Source organism: Salvelinus sp. IW2-2015, unplaced genomic scaffold (assembly GCF_002910315.2).
Source record: "Salvelinus sp. IW2-2015 unplaced genomic scaffold, ASM291031v2 Un_scaffold1046, whole genome shotgun sequence".
Lineage (NCBI taxonomy): Eukaryota > Metazoa > Chordata > Actinopteri > Salmoniformes > Salmonidae > Salvelinus > Salvelinus sp. IW2-2015.
The window spans coordinates 296,084-317,980 of NW_019942701.1; the positions used below are offsets into that span (position 1 = coordinate 296,084).

Sequence of the window (21,897 nt, forward strand, 5' to 3'; positions counted from 1 at the left end):
CTCAGCATTTTGTTTATATTACAGCATTATTATTGGTGACATAATTTGACCTTTGCTTTTGAAGAAACAAGCCATTGTAAAGGATGAGTGACTCCAAGACAGGATTGGCGCGTCGAGGCAGATCTTTGGGAAAGGTACCAAAAACATTTTCCAACAGTGGCCTCCCATCATTTCTTAAATGGAAGAAGTTTGGATAAACCGCCAAGACGACTTCCAGAGCTGGCCGCACGGGCCAAAGTGAAGCAATCGGGGGATAGGGCCTTGGTCGGGAGGTGACCAAGAACCAGATGGTCACTCTGACAGGCTCGCAGAGTTCCTCTGTGGAGATGGGAGAACCGTCCAGTAAGACAACCATCTCTGCAGCACAGGAATCGAGGGAAAGATGAACGGAGCAAAGTACAGGAGAGATCGTTGAGAAACCAGCTGCAGAGCGCTCAGTACCTTCAGACTGGGCGAAGGTTCCCTTCCAACAGACAACGACCCTAAGCCAACAGCCAAGACAATGCAGGAGTGGCTTCGGGCAAGTCTCTTAATGTCCTTGAGTGCCAGCCAGAGCCGACTTGAACCGATTGAACATCTTTCTCTAAGAGAAACCTGAAAATAGCTCTGCAGTGACACTTCCTATCCAACCTGACAGAGCTTGAGAGGAATCTGCAGAGAAGAATGGGAGAAACTCCCAAATCAGGTTTTGCAAGCTTGTAGCGTCATAACCAAGAAGAATAAAGGCATAATCACTGCCAAAGGTGCTTCACAAAGTTCTGAGTAAGGGTCTGAAATATTTATGTACATGTAATTTTATGTATTTATGAATATTTTTTATTAAAAAAATAATAATAACATTTTTTCGCTTTTATTATGTGGTATTAATGTGGTAAATTGATGAGTGAAAAAAAACAATTGAATCAATTTTAGAATAAGGCTTGTAAACGTCACGAAATGTTTAAAACGTAGGGTCTGAATACTTCCAAATGCCAACTGTATACTGAACAAAAATATAAACACAAACAGTATTGTGTTGGTCCCATGTTTCAATTCAAAAAATAAATCCCAGAAATGGCTCACATAGCACAGAAAGCTTTATTTCTCTGAAATGTGTATTCATCCCTGTTAGTGAGCATTTCTCAATTGCCAAGACAATCCATCCACCTGACTGTGTGGCAGATCAAAGAATGATTAAACAGCATGCTCATTACACAGGTGCACCTTGTCTGGGGACAAAAAAGGCCACTCTTAATGTGTAGTTTTTTGTCACACAGCACAATGCCCACAGATGTCTTGAGTTTTGAGGGAGTGTGGCAATTGGCATGCTGACTGCAGGAATGTCCACCTGAAGGTATTGCCAGAAAATTGAATTTCATTTCTCTCTCCATAAGCTTCCTCCAATTGTAATTTTAGAGAATTTGGCAGTACTTCCAATCGCCTCACAAACGCAGAACACGTGTATAACGTTGTGTTGGCGAGCGGTTTGGGGCCGAATGTCAACGTTGTTAACGAGTGCCCCATGGTGCGTGGGGTTATGGTATGGGCAGGCATAAGCTACAGAAAATGAACACAATGCGTAATTACCTATGGCAAATTGAATGCACATCAGAGACACTGTGGAAGAGATCCCTTAAGTCCTATCGTTGTCCATTCACCGCCGCCATCACCTAATGTTTCAGCATGATAATGCCACTTTTTTACTAAGAAAATGCTAAGTTTGTTTTTATTTAAGTAGTATGTGTTCAGGAAGTGGAATTAAGTTAAAGCTATAAGAAGTTTGTTAATGGATATTTAATATTTGTGGTTTTTAAGTTATCATTTAGTTTTTACTTGGTGTTATCACTGTTACACACAGTAGAATAAGGCGGGATGTTGCAAGGATCTGTAACACAATTCTGCAAGCTGAAAATGTCCCAGTTCTTCCAATGGCCTGCATACTCACCAACACTGAAGTCACCCATTGAGCAATGTTTGCGATGCTCCTGAATCGATGTGTATGACAGTGTGTTACAGTTCCTGCCAATATCCTGCAACTTCACTCAGTTATTGACGAGGAGCAGGACAACATTCCACGAGGCCAAATCACAACCTGGATCAATTCTATGTGAAGGAGAGATGTCGCGCTGCATGAGGCAAATGGTGATCGCACCAGCATAACTGACTGGTTTTTGATCCACGCCCGATAACTTTTCTTTAAGGTACCTGTGAGCAACAGATAGATATCGCTATAAAACCAGTCATGTGAAATCCATAGATTAGGGATTAATTTATTTATTTCATTGACTGGATTTCCCTTATACGAACTGTAACACCGTAAAATCTGTTGAGTTTTATATTTTGATTCAGTTTTTAATACATTTACATTTAGTTAATTAGGCAGATGCCCTGTTATCACATACATCATGACTTTTGATACCAATGTAGGGTGAAAAAGGGGGGGGGCCCCCCCCTTTCAATTGTGAACTGCTCTGAGTAAATGATATAGATGTTGTTTTGTTTTTTCATTTTGAAAATAGCAAATTACAAGCTTTCAAAAGTAATCTTGTTACAAATACATTGGAGTTGTAATTCAGCCCAGTGTAATATAAACATATAAAATACTCAAGTAAGTAGTTAGAATATTTATTTTCAAATCTTGTAAGTATAGTAGATTCCCTGAATGGCTGAGCGGTGAATACAATTTTGACACAGCCATGCAATCTCATAAGACAAGCATTGGCAGTAGATGGCTTACTGAAGAGTCAGTGACTATCAACGTGGCACTGTTATAGGATGCTACCTTCCAACAAGTCAGTTCATCAAATTTCTGCCCTGCTAGAGCTGCCCGGGTCAACTGTAGTGCCTGTTATTGTGAAGTGGAAAACTCTCGGAGCAATAACGACTCATCCGCAAAGTGGTTTGCCACAATAAGCTTCACAGAACGGGATGGCAAATAGTGCTGAAGCGTGTATGCGGCGTAAAGACGTCTGTTCTCGGTTGCAACATTCACTACTGAGTTCCAAACTGCCTCTGGAAGCAACGTCAGCACCGACCTGTTTGTCTGGAGCTTCATGAATGGGTTTCCCATGGCTGAGCAGGCACATTAAAGCCTAAGATCAACCATACACAATGCAGCGTCAGCTGGAGTGGTGTAAAGCTCGCCACTATTGGACTGGAGCAGTGGAAACAGCGTTCTCTGGAGTGAGGAATCACGCTTCCCCCATCTGGCAGTCCTACGGAAGTCCTGTGTTTGGTTTGTTTCTAACCCAGTGTATTGTAGTTCATGATCAGGACTAACCCGGTGTATTGTAGTTCATGATCAGGACTAACCCGGTGTATTGTAGTTCATGGACAGGACTAACCCAGTGTATTGTAGTACATGGACAGGACTAACCCGGTGTATTGTAGTTCATGATCAGGACTAACCGGTGTATTGTAGTTCATGATCAGGACTAACCCGGTGTATTGTAGTACATGGACAGGACTAACCCGGTGTATTGTAGTTCATGATCAGGACTAACCAGTGTATTGTAGTTCATGATCAGGACTAACCCGGTGTATTGTAGTACATGGACAGGACTAACCCAGTGTATTGTAGTACATGACAGGACTAACCCGGTGTATTGTAGTTCATGGACAGGACAAACCCGGTGTATGTAGTTCATGGACAGGACTAACCCGGTGTATTGTAGTACAGGACAGGACTAACCCGTGTTGTATTGTAGTACATGGACAGGACTAACCCGGTGTATTGTAGTTCATGGACAGGACTAACCCGTGTATTGTAGTTCATGATCAGGACTAACCCGGTGTATTGAGTTCATGATGCAGGACTAACCCGGTGTATTGTAGTTCTGATCAGGACTAACCCGGTGTATTGTAGTACATGGACAGGACTAACCCGGTATTGTAGTATCATGGACAGGACTAACCGTGTATTGTAGTTCAATGGACAGGACTAACCCGGTGTATTGTAGTACATGACAGGACTAACCCGGTGTAGTTAGTACATGGACAGGACTAACCCAGTGTATTGTAGTTCATGGACAGGACTAACCCGGTGTATTGTAGTTCATGATCAGGACTAACCCGGTGTATGTAGTATACATGGACAGGACTAACCCGGTGTATTGTAGTACATGGACAGGACTAACCCAGTGTATTGTAGTTCATGGACAGGACTAACCCGGTGTATTGTAGTTCATGGACAGGACTAACCCGGTGTATTGTAGTACATGGACAGGACTAACCGCGTGTATTGTAGTCATGGACAGGACTAACCCGGTGTATTGTAGTTCATGGACAGGACAAACCCGGTGTATTGTAGTCATGATCAGACTACACCCGGTGTATTGTAGTACATGGACAGGACTAACCCGGTGTATTGTAGTACATGGACAGGACTAACCCAGTGTATTGTAGTTACATGGACAGGACTAACCCGGTGTATTGTAGTACATGGACAGGACTAACCCGTGTATTGTAGTACTATGGACAGGACTAACCAGTGTATTGTAGTTCATGGACAGGACTAACCCGGTGTATTGTAGTTCATGGACAGGACTAACCCGGTGTATTGTAGTTCATGGACAGGACAAAACCCGGTGTATTGTAGTTCATGGATCAGGACTAACCCGGTGTATTAGTACATGGACAGGACTAACCCGGGTATTGTAGTTCATGGACAGGACTAACCCGGTGTATTGTAGTACATGGACAGGACTAACCCAGTGTATTGTAGTTCATGATCAGGACTAACCCAGTGGTATTGTAGTACATGGACAGGAATAACCCAGGTATTGTAGTTCATGATCAGGACTAACCCAGTGTATTGTAGTACATGTGACAGGAACTAACCCGGTGTATTGTAGTACATGATCAGGAACTAACCCAGTGTATTGTAGTACATGGACAGGAACTAACCCGGTGTATTGTAGTTCATGATCAGGACTAACCCGGTGTATTGTAGTACATGGACAGGACTAACCCAGTGTATTGTAGTACATGATCAGGACTAACCCGTGTATTGTAGTCATGACAGGACTAACCGTGTATTGTAGTACATGGACAGGACTAACCCGGTGTATTGTAGTTCATGATCAGGACTAACCCGGTGTATTGTAGTACATGGACAGGACTAACCCGAGTGTATTGTAGTACATGACATCAGGACTAACCCAGTGTATTGTAGTTCATGATCAGGACTAACCCAGTGTATTGTAGTACATGGACAGGACTAACCCAGTGTATTGTAGTACATGATCAGGCAGGACTAACCCGTGTATTGTAGTACATGGACAGGACTAACCCGGTGTATTGTAGTACATGATCAGGACTAACCCGGTGTATTGTAGTACATGATCAGGAACTAACCCGGTGTATTGTTAGTTAACCTGGATCAGGACTAACCCGGTGTATTGTAGTTCATGATCAGGACTAACCCGGTGTATTGTAGTTCATGGACAGGACTAACCCGGTGTATTGTAGTACATGGACAGGACTAACCCGGTGTATTGTAGTACATGATCAGGACTAACCCGGTGTATTGTAGTACATGATCAGGACTAACCCGGTGTATTGTAGTACATGGACAGGACTAACCCCATGGACAAGCATATGGAGGTGATGTTCAACACATATGGGATGGCAGCAGCACCGGCAGCACCACAGATGTTTGGCAACGCCGGCAGAGAACACATGGAGAAATACGGTAAACATGATGGTGTGCGTGCACATGTGTACAGTACCTTATGAAGTGTGTTGTTGGTGTTGTTCTCAGCCTTTTCTTTCATCTGGATGATACACCATGTAATGTGTGACTGTGGAACTCTGGGAAGTCTGTCATTGAATAGTTAAGTGTATTCATTCCCGGGACTCTTCCAGGTACTACACCAGAGCACTTTGCTAAAATCGCATGGAAGAACCACAAGCATTCCACCAACAACCCGTAAGACTGCAACCATCAACTCTTTAACACACAGAAGGCCTGGTCATTAGAAATTACCTTCTTTGACCAATCCAATGATCAATGTTTTCCTGCCACTGCATGACAAGTGTGCGTGTGCGTGTGTGTGTGTGTTTTAACAGATACTCTCAGTTCCAGGATGAGTACAGTCTGGACCAGGTCAAACAGTCCAGGAAGGTGTTTGAGTTCCTTACTCTTCTCCAGTGTTGGTAAGGAGTCCCACTATCTCTCTGGGGCAGTGTTTCCCCTACCAGAGGATAGGCAGAGTGGGGAATCCCTCCCTAGAGTTTGACTTTATTTGATTACAATTAAACATTTTAGTGTTAAGGACCAGGGTGTTGCTTTGGGGCTATTGCACTATGGCAGGAAAATAATATATGGGACACTAACACTGTCCCCCCCCCCCCCCCAGTCCATACAGTCCTACGACGGTGCAGGGGCAGCTGTCCTGGCCAGTGAGGACTTTGTGAGGCGCCATGGTCTAGAGCACCAGGCGGTGGAGCTTTAGCCCAGGAGATGGTCACGGACTCGCACTACCTTCGACGACAATAGCTGCATGAAGATGGTGAGAGGGGACATAAAGCTGTTCAAAAGTATCAACAACTTTTAAATGCAGAACAACAAAAAGATAGTGACTTATGTTGTCGTTTCCTGTTAGGTTGGATACGACATGCCCTCCCTGGCAGCCAAGAAGTGTTTTGAGACAGCGGGTCTGAAACCCAGTGACGTCAATGTGATCGAGCTGCATGACTGTTTTCTCTGCCAACGAGCTGATCACGTACGAGGCTTTGGGGCTGTGCCCAGAGGGTGATCTGACCTACCACTCTACGCCTATTTACTGCCACATAAAAGTAGAATTTTTATCTCCCTAGAATGTTTTTTTATTTAAAAATGTTTTTTTTAAGAATGTTTTTTTTATTTAAAAAAATATAGAATAGCTTTTTATTTGTTTTTCACTGTTTCTGATTTGTTCAGTTCAATGTTTTACTATAGTTGAATTATTCATATATTTTTTTGATTGAGAGGCCATCTGTGTGTCTTTGATCTCATGTCATACTCCTATCATACACGTAATGATTTTTAGCCCTGACTGTGTTCCTTAGCATTCTGAGTTTTACCCCCCCCCCCCTGACTGTGTTCCCTTAGCATTCTGGAGTTTACCCCCTGATGTGTTCTCTTAGCATTCTGAGTTTTACCCCTGACTGTTCCCTTTAGCATTCTGAGTTTTACCCCCTGACTGTGTTCTCTTAGCATTCTGAGTTTACCCACCCCTGACTGTGTTCCTTAGCATTCTGAGTTTTACCCCCTGGCTGTGTTCCTTAGCATTCTGAGTTTTACCCCTGACTGTGTTCCTTAGCATTCTGAGTTTTATCCCTGACTGTGTTCCCTTAGCATTCTGAGTTTTACCCCCTGGCTGTGTTCTCTTAGCATTCTGAGTTTTACCCCCTGACTGTGTTCTCTTAGCATTCTGAGTTTACCCCTGACTGTGTTCCCTTAGCATTCTGAGTTTTACCCCCTGGCTGTGTTCCCTTAGCATTCTGAGTTTTACCCCCTGGCTGTGTTCCCTTAGCATTCTGAGTTTTACCCCCTGGCTGTGTTCCCTTAGCATTCTGAGTTTACCGCCCTGACTGTGTTCCCTTAGCATTCTGAGTTTTACCCCTGGCTGTGTTCTCTTAGCATTCTGAGTTTACCCCCTGACTGTGTTCTCTTAGCATTCTGAGTTTTACCCCTGACTGTGTTCTCTTAGCATCTGAGTTTTCCCCCTGATGTGTTTCCTTAGCATTCTGAGTTTTACCGCCCTGGCTGTGTTCCCTTAGCATTCTGAGTTTTCCCCCTGGCTGTGTTTCCCTTTAGCATTCTGAGTTTTACCCCTGGCTTGTGTTCCCTTAGCATTCTGAGTTTACCCCCGGCTGATGTTCCCTTAGCATTCTGAGTTTCACCCCCTGACTGTGTTCCCTTAGCATTCTGTCCTGTTTTACCTTTGTACCACACTTTGTGAATGTCTACCTGTAGGCCAACATGAAAAGCGCTTTAAAGATCAAAGGTATTATATTATTTAATGTATCACTGTTCTATGTTCCTAGGTAAGGCTGGAGAGCTGATAGACAGAGGAGACAACACGTACGGAGGCCAGTGGGTGGTCAACCCCAGCGGAGGACTCATCTCTAAAGGACACCCTCTGGGAGCCACAGGTAATAACAATTATGACCAAGTGACCTCTAACCCTTGACCCCTCTTGTCAGCACAAACACCTGCTGCTGACCCCATAACCCCTGACCTCGTAACCCTTGACCCCTCTATGAGCTACAGGTAAACAACACCAACCATCTCCTGCTGACCCAGTGACTTCATCATCCTCTTAATCCAACAACTAATTTTGTATGCAACAAATTAATGTTGAAAAAGCTACATTATAGATTAAGATGGATTCTGAATGTGTGATGTGACTGTCATGACCACCAGAGGGCAGTAGTCTCCTGAGAAAGTCAGTAACTCCCACATCCACGCTTTGCCAGTAACACACAGACAGGATGTGACATCCTGAGTAGTCCCAGGAGGATATTGAACTGTGCTATGTGCTGGGTTGATTCCTGTCTCTAACTTCTTGCCCTTTTTGCTGTTGTCTTTGCCAAATAATGTTTGTACCATGTTTTGTTGCTACCATGCTGTGTTGTCATGTGTTGCTGCCTTGCTATGTTGTTGTCTTAGGTCTCTCTTTATGTAGTGTTGTCTCTCTTGTTGTGGATCTCCATTAACTGCCTTGTTCAGGGACAGAACGACAGATTTTTACCTTGTCAGCTCAGGGATTCGATCCAGCAGCCTTTCGGTTACTGTCCCAACGCTCTAACCACTAGGCTACCTGCTGCCACATGTTTAGGCAAGCCTATGTTAGTTCAGAAGTAAAATGTTGCTTAACAAATCACATAATAAGTTACATGGACTCACTCTGTGTGAAATAATAGGAGTTATTTTTGAATAACGACCCCTTCCTCTGTCCCCCATACAACATCTGTAAGGTCCCTCAGTCAAGTATCGAATTTCAAGCCCAGATTCAACTACAAAGACCAGGGAGCTTCCCGAAAGCCTCATACAGAAAGGCGGTGATTGGTAGATGGGTAACAAGTACAAGTCAGACAGTGATTATCTTTAATCATGGTCCAGTTAATATTTATGCTGTGGATGATGTATTAAACCACCCAGATACAAAGATACAGTCGTCCTTCTGAACTGAGCTGCAGGACAGGAAGGAAACTGGGTTGTCACCATGAGGCCATTGGGGATTTTTAAAACTGCTACAGAGTTCAATGTCTGTAATGGGAGAAAACTGAGGATGGATCAACAACATTGTAGTGACTCCACAATAATGACCTAAATGACAGAGTGAAAAGAAGAATAGAAATATACAGAATATATATATATTCCAAAACATGCTTATGTATGCAACCAGGCACTAAAGTAATACAGCAAAGGAATTTACGTTTTGGCCTAAATGCGAAGCCTAATGTTTGGGGTAAATCCAACACATCACTGAGTAACTGCCTCCTTTATTTCCAAGCATGTTGGTGGCTGCATCATGGTATGGGTATGCTTGACATTGGCAAAGACTGGGGAGTTTTTCAGGATGAAAATAAACGGAATGGAGCTAAGCACAGGCAAAATCCTACAGGAAAACCTGGTTCAGTCTGCTTTCCACCAGACACTGGGAGACGTTCATCTTTCAGCACGACAATAACCTACAACACAAAGCCACAATTATGCTGGAGCTGCTTACCAAGAAGACAGTGAAGTGTCCTGAGTGGCCAAGTAACAGGTTTGTATTAAATCTGCATAAGAATCTATGGCAAGACTTGACAATTGCTGTCTAGCCATGATCCCCAACATCTTGACAGAGCTTGAAGAATTTTGAAAAGAATAAAGGGGAAATATAGTACACTGCAGATGTGCAAAGCTGTTATGAGACTTACCCAGAGTGACTCACAGCTGTAAAGGTGTTTCTAACATGTATTGACTCAGGTTTTGAATACTTATATAATGAAGAGGATTGTATGTAGATCGTTGACAAAAAAAATGACAATTGAATCGATTTTAATCCCACTTTGTAACACAAGGGAGTTGTAGACTTTCTATAGCCACTGTACTCTATTTATTAAGGATAACCATTAGTTCCTGCCAAGGCAGCAGCTACTCTTCCTGTGGTTTATTAAGGATAACCATTAGTTCCTGCCAAGATAGCAGCTACTCTTCCTGGGGTTTATTAAGGATAACCATTAGTTCCTGCCAAGGCAGCAGCTACTCTTCCTTGGGTTTATTAAGGATAACCATTAGTTCCTGCCAAGGCAGCAGCTACTCTTCCTGGGGTTTATTAAGGATCCCCATTAGTTCCTGCCAAGGCAGCAGCTACTCTTCCTGGGGTTTATTATGGATGCCCATTAGTTCCTGCCAAGGCAGCAGCTACTCTTCCTTGGGTTTATTATGGATCCCCGTTAGTTCCTGCCAAGGCAGCAGCTACTCTTCCTGGGGTTTATTAAGGATCCCCATTAGTTCCTGTCAAGGCAGCAGCTACTCTTCCTGAAGTTTATTAAGGATCCCCATTAGTTCCTGCCAATGCAGCAGCTACTCTTCCTGGGGTTTACTATATGCTGGAACGCTAACCTAGGAGTCACGGCCAGCAAGATTAGGGAGGGGTGTTAACTTGTCACCCTCTGATGTGGCAGGCAAGTGTTGATGGAAATTAAGTGCATTGGAATCGGAGAGGATTATAAATGTCTGTAATGGAGGCCCTATGTAGTAATTTTTCAATGTAGAAATTAGAAAAGCAAAATGGAAGGTCGTTGTGTTTTTATAGGGCCAGCGATGTGTTGTGTCAGGGACCTAGGGTTATTTTTAATTTGTGAAATGACATCCTGCCTCAGCCACACTGGGTTCAAATGCCTGTTGTCCATCTGGTTAGATTTAGCAATCCAGCATTAGCACTTACAGGCTTTGTGCGTGTGCGCGCGTGCGTGCGTGTGTGCTCGCGGAAGGAAGGACAAACAGGAAATCCATAATCTATGATAGGAAATCAATCTGTTAATTGAGACCTTTCAAATATGAAGACTTTTGAAATATAAAATGTTCATACATGTGATGTTCAGTTTGTTGTCCAAGTAGATATTACAGTAGGCTTTCCAATCCCTCTGGTTGTTAGCATGATGACTTTCTTATATAACGCTTATATAGCTGTAGAGTGCGTTGACCTGTGATTTTGTAAGTTCTGGCCCAGTTTTCTGATTTCACAGACATCCTAGAGCTCTATCTCTCTGTGGTGTATTACTCCGGTCTGGTTCAGTATTAACCTCCCCTCTCTGTAGTTGATGTGTCAGGTCTGGCCCAGTGTTCTGACCTCTCTCTCTCTCTCATTTTGTTCTTGTTGATTACTCTGGTCTGGCTGAGCGTTCTGATCTCTGGGATTGACTCAGTGCATTGACCCTATTGGTTTCTGTTATTGCTCAGGTCTGTTCTATTGTGTTGGCCTTAATTTCTCTCTGTGGTTGATTAGTCAGGTCTGGCCCAGTGTTCTGATCTGATCTCTCTCTGCTTGCTCAGGTCTGGCCCAGTGTGCGGAGCTGTGCTGGCAGCTGAGAGGCCAGGCTGAGAGGAGGCAGGTCCCGGGGGCGAAGGTGGCCCTACAGCACAACATCGGCCTGGGAGGAGCTGTGGTCGTCACTCTCTACAGGATGGGGTTCCCTCAGGACGCCAGGTGAGTTTATCTGCCTACCAACTTACTAATTAACTGACTAGGTGAGAAACACACAACTGAGGTGATTTACCAAATAACTAAATAACTAGGCTTCATCTCTAAGATCCTTGCAGAAATCGTATGTTTAAAATAATAGAAAACACTTTTTTTGGGGGGGGGGGCAATTCCATGGTAACGGATTTACGCTGAGACTCAGATTTCTCACTTTAAAATGTACAATAAATAAAACAATTTCTTTCCATGTTTAACAGACCGTACAACTCTGTGCACAAGGACTACTTAGAACAATTTCCACAGAAAATGTTACAAAAACACAGATACAAAGCCTGGTAACAAAATACAACTTTTCCAGTAAATGTTTTTATAAAAACAATTGACTGTGTARRTTGTTCRAAGTRGTCATTGTGCATAGAGTTGTTTGGTTTATTAAACGTTGAAATCAATGTTTTTTTGTTTGGCAAACATTTTAAAGTGACAAATCGGAGTCTCAGTGTAATTCGGTGTAATTCCGTGAATGARGAATTGCCCCGAGGCAAGGTTGAAATGGCTGTGTTACAGTATCTCTTCAGGCCTACGTCTTCAAGTCATTGTTTGAACTGGGTAACGTGGTTCTTATCTCAACACTGTTGAGATAAGATGTCGTTCAGTCTACCTGATGTGTAGGTAGACAGACCTGTCGTTCAGTCTACCTGATGTGTAGGTAGACAGACCTGTCGTTCAGTCTACCTGATGTGTAGGTAGACAGACCTGTCGTTCAGCCAGCTCACTCACTCACTCATTCACTCACTCACTCACTCACTGAATGTACCAATGTTGAATGTTGAAAGTGGTTTTATCAAAGACTATTAGTGTGTGTATCAAAAGCAGTGGACCGAATAGGGTTTTGTTTGGGACGTGGCCACAGCATGTACTTTAACCTTCTGTGTTGGAACAGATTAAGTGAAGATACTGTAGTATGGCCTTGAACCATACTCCTTTCAACATTGGTACACACACACACACACACACACACACACACACACACACACACACACACACACATTTGCACGCATACTCACACAAGCGCACACACGTTTACTTTATGACTGTCCTTCAATGATGATGTTGTGCGCGCACACACACACACACACACACAAACACGTTTTTCCTAGCCTGTCTTTTCTCTCAGAGAACGCACTCTAACTGAAGCCGTGTTCTGTTCCTGTGTGAGTTTCTAGGTCCCAGATAGCGGCTGTCCCCACCAGAGCAGAACGTCTGGAGGGCTTCAGAGTCTATTCTGTCTTCCAGGAGATAGAGAAGAAACTACACGAGGTACACCACCTGGACAAACTAAATTCCTATTCATCATTTATATCCTTCTATACAAAGTCCAAATGTGTTCATGTTCTGTGTGGGCGCTGACGACTGCTTACCTCCGTCTCACTCTGCAGTGTCATTGCTGCTTGTTGTCACATCAATTAAGTGCCACATTTGAATGTTATTTAACAAAGCTTTTTGTATTATAATAATGACTTTATAAGGTAGTCTCTGTCTCTGTTTAACAGTTTGTCACTAGAGACCAATGTCAAGGTAGTCTCAGAACCCAGTACCACTAGCTAGCTACGTGATTTATGGAGTCTGTCACCCTCGTATATATTTAGGTAACTTTAACCCGACGTAAGCCTCCGTTGCCACATTAACCTAACACAACCCAATAGAACGCAGAGCCATAACAGTCCATCTCTCTCTGCTCTGATGTCACATTGGGTTTGTCTGCAGGAAGGAGTAGACGTTGTGAAGAAGATTGGAGGAGTTTTTGCCTTCAAGGTGACAGATGGACCAGAGGGGAAAGACGCTCTGTGGGTCGTAGACGCGAGAATCGGACAGGGGCTCCGCTGAGGCAACGCGCTGGGTGTGTGTGTGTGTGTGTGTGTTGTGTGGGTGTTGTGTGTGTGTGTTGTGTGTGTGTGTGTGTGTGTGTGTGTGTGTCATCAGAATATCTGGTCTTTGTGTTTTGACAATGTTGAGTGTTTTTTCAATGTGAGCATTAGAGGACTTGAGGAGATCGATGTCTGCTGAGATTCTGACCATATTAGATTCTTACAAAAAACGAACGACTGTCCGTGCTGAGGAGATGGTTGTCTGCAGAATATAATGACTTGAAGGATGGGCGGTCTGTCTTCTGAGAGAGCAGCTCTGTAGCAAAAGATAAGAAGGATTTTAATCAAACGCCAACACACACACTTTTTGAAATTGTTCTTTAGCCACACAACACACACACACACACACACACAGAGAACTTTTAAATTGCTTCCATTATGGCTGTCTGAAGAAATGTCCTGTTCTTCCACTCAGCTCTGTTGAAAAACCTTTTGAAACTTGTCCTTCCTCTGAGCCGTTCCTGTTATCAAACTTATCTCACTTGTTAGGACGTTGTATAGAAAGCAAGGTAGCGTCCCTAATGGCACCATATTCCCTATATGGAGCACTACTGTTGACCAGAGCACTATGGAGTGGCATTTTGGACATTGTCCCAATAGTACGTTGAATGGTTTCTAAAGAGCAGCGAACATTTCATAAAAGCAACTTCCGTGGCAGGTGTGTGAAGTAGAGCACAGCACAGCACACTTCATCCTGTCCCWGGTACTGGAATGACAACTTGTTCCCTTCTTAACCACATGGACAGTAGTCTTATCATGTTATTTAACCATGAATAGCGCAGTCCCAATGATTATGGTGTTGGGCATTTAAGTTAACATGATGTCAAGGTTCCCATGTATTTTGCAGTATATAGTTGATTGGATTCTCGAACGGTTCCGATCAACAAGAAACTGAAGATGGGGGAGACACTATAGAGCATACTTCCTCTTTTTTCTGTTCGTAACAGCGTCATTCTACAAAATCGTGCCTTTTGATATTTTAAGTAGAAATTGTGCACCCATGTTGAATTTTAAAATCCTGTTATATTAAATGAYGTGCCGTTTAATATAGACCACATGGAAAATTCAATAGATCATGTTTTTTTTATATGAAAARAGAATTCCAACAGGGCAAAAACTGGTCAAATCAGTGTTTCCATGTCATTTTAACCAAAAAAAAGTCAATGTGATGACATTGGAATCAACATGGACAACTGATTGGATTTCGCAAAAAAGTCATCCACTTCAGGGCATTTTGTCTTTTGTTCACCCAACTTTGAMTTKAAATCAAATGACATGGTGACATTTTTTGTTGTTTTCACATTGAATTCAAAACTAGACGTTGAACTGATGTCTGTTCCCGGGGGGTTGCTAAAGTAAAAAACAAATCTGCATTTTGACATTTTGTCCTTAATGTTTTTATAACTTCTAGGAAGATTTTAACCTACTTAACCCAAACATTTCCCCAAGTTTTCACCGTCATTGTAATGCTYTAGTTACGTTGTTGCTTTGTCAGTTATTTCTGAAAGCCTGTTATTTAATAATCTGACTAGTGATTCATTTACGTCTGTCTCTCATTTTAAGGTCAACCCTGTTACTAGAACTGAACTCTCGTTCTATATTCAAAAGAAATATTGAATCATCTAATAGTGAAATCATAGTGTAAATGCAGGTGAGCTCTTTTTTTTGGGCCATTTTCTGGTGTTTTGTGGTGGAATACTGAGAGGGTCGAGCATAACACGTCAAGGTTTTGTAGGGCAGGATAGTTGAAGGAAGGTTTTGTAGGGCAGGAAAGTTGAAGGAAGGTTTTTGTAGGGCAGGATAATTGAAGGAAGGTTTTTGTAGGGCAGGAAAGTTTAACCTCTGTTATTTTATTCTCTCCTCCATTCAGATAAGAAGGCTGACTGCACTATCACCATGGGAGATGAAGACTTAATGAAGCTGATGACAGGCAAGATGAATCCACAGACGGTGAGTCCTTAAAACAACAATGAATAAGGCTGTGTCCCAAATGGCACCATATTCCCTATATAGTGCACAGCCTTTTTATCAGAGCTCTATGCTARTAGGGTGCCATTTTGGATGAAGCCCAAATACTATTGTCCTCTTGTTCAGTTTTTATACACATTTATACAAAATATAAAAACAGAAATACCTTATTTACATAAGTATTCAGACCCTTTGCTATGAGACTCGAAATTGAGCTCAGGTGCATCCTGTTCCTATTGGGGTGAAGGTTCACCTTACAGCAGGGAAACGACCCTAAGCACACAGCCAAGACAACACAGGAGTGGCTTTGGGACAAGTCTCTGAATGTTCTTGAGTGGCCCAGCCAGAGCCCAGACTTGAACCTGATTGAACATCTCTGGAGAGACCTGAAAATAGCTGTGCTGCAATACTCCCCATCCAACCTGACAGAGCTTGAGAGGATCTGCAGAAAAGAAAGGGAGAAACTCCACAGATACATGCACTATGCCAAGCTTGTAGCATCATACCCAAGAAGATTTGAGGCTGTAATCACTGCCAAAGGTCCTTCAACAAAGTACTGAGTAAATGGTCTGAATACTTAGTAAATGTGATATTTCCGTTTTTGATTTTGTATACATTGTAGAAATAAGGYTGTAATGTAACAAAATGTTTAAAAAAGTCAAGGGGTCTGAATAGTTTCCGAATGCACTGTATTATACAGTAAAGTKAATCTCTGTCTCATTGATGGAGACCAGTCATTTAATTTCAATATCTTTAATATTGAGATTCTTCACTCACTTTTAGTCCAAATTGGGCTTGRGCGGTATACCGGGRTATTTGGAAAAAGCCACGGGATGGTTTTTMAATACCTTCATCTATTTATTTAAAGTTTTTTAATAAATGTGAATATTTGTAGCTASTTTTTAAGTTAATACCTGCAGTGAACTTGTGCAATGCATTAGCAGATAAAGCAGATTGCGTTCTTCATTTCACTTGTCACATTATTTTACATGATGAAGCTTACCGTTGTTAGGTTCTGACAACTAGGAAAAGCTCAAACCAAGTTTATTCACCCACTGAGTCAAACAGCTGCAAAAACATGTTTAAACAAGCACATATATTTATACCCTCCTACAAGGAGGAGTCAACTCCTTGTACGTATAGACAGCCAACACATCTCTGTTGCTATTCAGGAACTTAATTAGTTCCTGTCACTGGTTTAGTCATGGCCCTGCCTCCTGTTAGAACCTTTGTGGGCGTGTAAGTATATGTGTGTAACAGGACTGTTCCTTCTCACTTCATCTGACCTGACCTTGGGCTGAATTCCTCACTCCTCCCTACTCCACAGTCCTACCTTATCAGTGACTGAAACCAGACTTTTGCCCTTTGCCTCTCTCCATAGGATCCATGAGATAACATGTTTGACAGAATGCAAACTTCCTGCCTCCCCCTTGTCTTACTCAGTAACTTTCCATACACCTAGTTCTCATCCAGTTCTTAATATATACATTCGTTAAATGTAAAGTAATCAATAAATTCTAGTATCGTAACATGAATAAGTGTATTTCATTCTAGAATCCTACACCGTCCTTCCCCAAAAGAGTTGAGCCAGTCACGTGTTTGTTTGTAAATAGCACAACAGGAGAATAAAGATTTTTTTTAAATAAAGTTTTTCAATTTACCCTATATTTAACTAGACAAATAATTATTTACAATGACGGCCTACACCGGCCAAACACGTACGACGCTGGGCCAGTTCTGCGCCTGGAGAAAGCGAGCTGGTGAGTCCATAGCATTCAATATTTATCGTCAAGTAATTTCCGCGGCGCACACTAGGTGATGATTTGCACAATTGCTCTCCTTCACTTTCGCTTGTAAATGTCCACACTCACCGAAAATGACATCCGGTAGCTACTAGCTATGCTTGTATAACTTTATGAGCTGGATTTGCCTGTCTTTGCAATTTGTTTGTTCGTTTTTGATTTTTTTTAAATTCTGCATTCTGGTAATATAGGCTAAATGGGCTTTTCTTGYATTTTTAGCGCCCCGTGGTGGGCTATGCCGGTAATACCGTAAATYCTGGGATAAGAAGGACTGTATGACAATATGAATGTAGCCCACCAAGCCTAGTGCAAATAGAGTTCCGCAGGAGAGGCAGATGGTTACATAGATGCATAGAGATCAGCTTTTATGAATCTTGTAAATATTTTTGTATTAATTCAACAACAAAAAATATTCATTTGATATTGATCAAAATTACCAAAGCGAGCGAAGCCCGATCTTAAGTAGGATGCCAAATCTGATTTGATTGTTTTCTAAAAATAGGTTTGGAAATTGGCCAGTGTAATGAGATTAGTCCTTGTGCAGAATGCATTCTGTTATGCCATAGGGTGGGTCTCCTCTCTCTCTCTCTCTCTCACACTCACTCACTCACTCAACCCTCCCCTCCTCTCCCCTAAGAAATAGATGTTTAGTCAAGGCCTTCAGATGTACTAAGGGCATCAGCCCCTTGTCTGTTCATGGACATTGACCCTGGACGTAAGGGACACCGTCTGACAACGCCCACAGACCAAGGACAATTCACTCAACATGTAACAGATAGGGAGAGAAAAATCTATTGATTTTGATTACATGCATTGATTACATGCACACACACACACACACACACACACACACACACACACAAGAAATGGAATGAGTATGTTTACCTACTTCAGCAAACAGTGTGGGTGTCCTCAAGCACTTAATCACCCCAAAGTGTTCAAAATCAGAGGTCAAGTGGTGCCAGGTGCCACAGGGAAAGGCCAGGTGTGGTCTCAGACCTCTGTTAGGAACCCAGTTGCCACAGGGAAAGGCCAGATGTGGTCTCAGACCTCTGTTAGGAACACAGGTACCACAGGGAAAGGCCAGATGTGGTCTCAGACCTCTGTTAGGAACACAAGTACCACAAGGGCCAGATTTGGCCAGGTGTGGTTTCAGACCTCCGTTCAGATATAAAGGACTTCAAAGACCTGAGAGCGATGAGATTTATTGTTATTGAACTAACCTCGTCCCCAGGTTGGCTGGAGGACCAGACTATAACTGATTCCCATGATCCATTTTCTGACGTTGAGGAGAAAGRGAGATGACACAGCAGGGAAATGTAGATTTTTACCATGGTGACATTTTCAGCAGGTGGGCGTTTTCCAATCCAACTTTTCACAATTGAGACAAAAGTAATACAAAGGGAGGAGAAATTCAACAGGGAAGAATGTGATTAATGATAGTGTATGTTTTTGGGTGATTTTTCCTGGCTAAATCTAGGCCCACTTCCCATCCACACATTGATTAATTTGGTTTAATTGATCCTTTCAGCAACACTGAACTCAGTCCTTTGGGTTTCCCCTTCCTTCGTTTACCCAAAGGAAAGAGAAACCTTCACACTGCTCTTCTTAGTGTCACTTATTTTATTCAAGCTTACGTGTCGGACTCTTAGTCTTCGTCAGAGCTTTTATTTTTGAGAGTCAGCATCAGCGAGCAGAATTGAAGAAGTTGGGGATTTTTTTGTTGTTGAATTGAACCTTTATTTAACCACGAAAGACACTTGAKGTTAGAAACCTCTTTTTGTACCATTTAACAGACRTCATACACATACTTCCTCAAGGATGAATCCTGCAATGTGATGGTTGTTTTTTGGGTTTGGCATGCCTCCAGTTGGTTCATGTCAGAGCAGAGCCGTTCCCTGGCTGCAAGCTGTCACCCTGACCAACACTGACACTGCCAGCCCCTCCCGCTCTCTCTTTCTCTCTCCCCCGTGTCCCAGTTTTCAATGAACTGTGTTAATCCTGCAACTGGGTAATCTGAACCCTTTAAACCTTGGAGCCTGAGCAGTAGTTGACTTTCCTATGTTTTAACCCATTCTCCTCTGATTTATAATTTCTCTCCCCTACCTGTCCGCTGCAGGCATTCTTCCAGGGCAAGCTGAAGATCGCAGGAAACATGGGCATGGCCATGAAGCTTCAGAGTCTGCAGCTGGTRCCAGCCAAAGCCAAGCTGTGATTGGCTGATAGACCCTCAGCTCTGGAACTCCTGCCATATGTAGCAGTTATGCACATTCTCTCACCCCTCACCCCTCCTCTCACCCCTCACCCCTCTCAGCTCTCTCTAACCTCTCTCACCCCTCCTTTCACCTCTCTCTCACCTCTCTCTCACCTGTCTCTCCCCCCTCCTCTCACCCCTCTCACCTCCTCATCTCTGACCTATCCTCATCTCTGACCTCTCCTCATCTCTGAACTCTCCTCATCTCTGACCTCTCCTCCTCTCTGACCTCTCCTCCTCTCTCACCTCTCCTCGTCTCTCTATCATCTCATTCCATCTCTCTCCTCCACATCCTTTCACATTCACTCTTAATTTAGCCTCTCTCTTTCTCTATTGATCCCTCTCTCTGTCTTTCTTTGAAATAGATTCTATACTAGATAATTAGTTGAGAAATCAACCCCAATGTCCCAAGATTCTAACTTCCTCAAGTGTCCTGTAACATAATTGATGAGATAATATTTATATTTAATTCACATTTTSCTCATGATTTATGGGTTCCTCATGTTTCAACCAACCAATGTGAAGACACATACACACATAGAACTGGAAAATGTCTTAACTGTTATGTCACAATATTCTGCTCTGAGCTGCTGTGACAAACAGGAGGAAGACAGATTGTGACAGTTGTGAAAAGCAATTGAAGTTTTTTTGGACTCTTGACGGCCATTTTACAAACAGCTTATGAGGCTGTTGCTGTGTCAAGAAAAGCAAAAGATCATCTTTAAGACCCAACTAATCTGGTTTGATCTCCGGCACTGCTGTTCAGTCATTTAATACCACAGTGACCAGGTGTTTGTGTCCCATATGCCATGCGTTTGCTGCGAGAGCATGGCAGTGACTCTTCGCCTGCTCTCCCGCMACATAATAATAACACTGTCATTGAGGTAAATGTATACAATATTTTATGTTTGTGTAGTAAATAATGTTTAATAATAATRTAACATGGTGGAATATTTTATAAAAATACAGAACACCACTTTATGTGCCTCTGGTGTCTCTATGAACTGACAGCTCTGATTTCAATATGACAGTCCGATAGGACCTGATTTGAGGAAATGCTTTTATATAGAATGTGTATGTGTGAATGACTGAATGAATGCAATTGATTTTTACTAAATAAATAACAGCTATGTTGACCAGCAGACTGAGTGTTTCATTAATTACTTTCAAGATGTGAATGAGAAGATGGCTCCCCATTCCCTATCCCAGATGGCTCCCTATTCCCTATTTAGCGTGCTACTTTTGACCATGGCCCGTAGGGCTGAGCGAGCACAGCCTGAGAGAGCGTTTAACATAACAGGTGAAACTAATAATGGTGTTTGCTTCACAAATTCACTGCATTGTTGTGAAAGAGCTCTCGTTATGGCCCATACGCTCTAATCCACTAGGCTACATCCGCCTGCCTGGTTACATGGCCAAACAGTTATACATCACGCCTCTAACCTGCACCACACATAAAGGCGCTACCTAGGCATGGGCATCTTACTTGGCCCAACACTCTAAACACTAGGCTACCTCATGGGTTTACTGGCCCAACGCTCTAAACCCTAGAGCTACCTGCTGGTTACTGGGCCCACAGTCTAAAACATAGCAGCCTGCTGGTTACTGGCTCTGCCAACCACTCTAACCACTAGGCTATCACCTGCTGGTTAAATGGCCCAACGCTCTACCACTAGGCTACCTGCTGGTTCTATGCCCAACGCTCTAACACTAGGCTACCTGCTGGTTACTGGCCCAACGCTCTAACCACTAGGCTACCTGCTGGTTACTTTGCCCAGAATCTCTAACCACTATGGTACCCTGCGTGGGTACTGCCCAACACTCTACCAACTAGGCTACCTGCTGGTTACTGGACCACGACATGGACTAACACTAGGCACTGTCTGGTTTACTGGCCCAACCGTCTCCACTAGGCTACCTGCTGGTTACTGGCCAACGCTCTAACCACTAGGCTACCTGCTGTTACTGGCCAACGCTCTCTAACCACTAGGCTACCTGCTGGTTACTGGCCAACTCTATACCACTAGGCTACCTGCTGGTTACTGGCCAACCCTAGCTCTGCGTTTACGCCACGCGTAACACTAGGCTACGCTGCTGGTTACTGGCCCAACGCTCTAACCACTTAGGCTACCTGCTGGGATCCTGGCCGCAACCTCTAACCACTAGGCTACCGCTGGTTACTGACCCAACGCTTAACCACTAGGCCTAATCTCTGATCAACTGCTTGCTGATGGGCAAACTGGGCATTGGCATCTTGACTGCAAGGCGCTGCAGAGGGTAGTGCGTAC

General features: G+C 43.1%; 1 protein-coding gene and 1 long non-coding RNA gene across 4 annotated transcripts in view; one reads left to right on the forward strand and one right to left on the reverse strand.

Annotated features, from left to right (window-relative positions):
* Positions 1-20,751, forward strand: part of scp2a (sterol carrier protein 2a) — a 28,723-nt gene extending 7,972 nt beyond the window's left edge. Inside the window, 13 exon segments of the mRNA XM_024136890.2 lie at positions 5,545-5,671; positions 5,845-5,908; positions 6,049-6,135; positions 6,339-6,348; positions 6,351-6,491; positions 6,585-6,680; positions 6,682-6,733; positions 8,011-8,118; positions 11,513-11,666; positions 12,884-12,977; positions 13,425-13,557; positions 15,456-15,535; positions 19,475-20,751. Of these exon segments, the coding sequence (XP_023992658.2) occupies positions 5,545-5,671; positions 5,845-5,908; positions 6,049-6,135; positions 6,339-6,348; positions 6,351-6,491; positions 6,585-6,680; positions 6,682-6,733; positions 8,011-8,118; positions 11,513-11,666; positions 12,884-12,977; positions 13,425-13,557; positions 15,456-15,535; positions 19,475-19,570 (1,242 nt within the window). The 3' untranslated portion in view covers positions 19,571-20,751.
* LOC139024123 (uncharacterized) overlaps positions 19,780-21,897 on the reverse strand; it is a 6,991-nt gene continuing 4,873 nt past the window's right edge. For 2 of the 3 annotated variants that reach the window (XR_011475367.1, XR_011475366.1), the window contains exon 3: positions 19,780-19,865. This is a non-coding gene — a long non-coding RNA (uncharacterized lncRNA). The remainder of the gene's footprint in view (positions 19,866-21,897) is intronic. The other variant, XR_011475368.1, reaches the window with a different exon arrangement.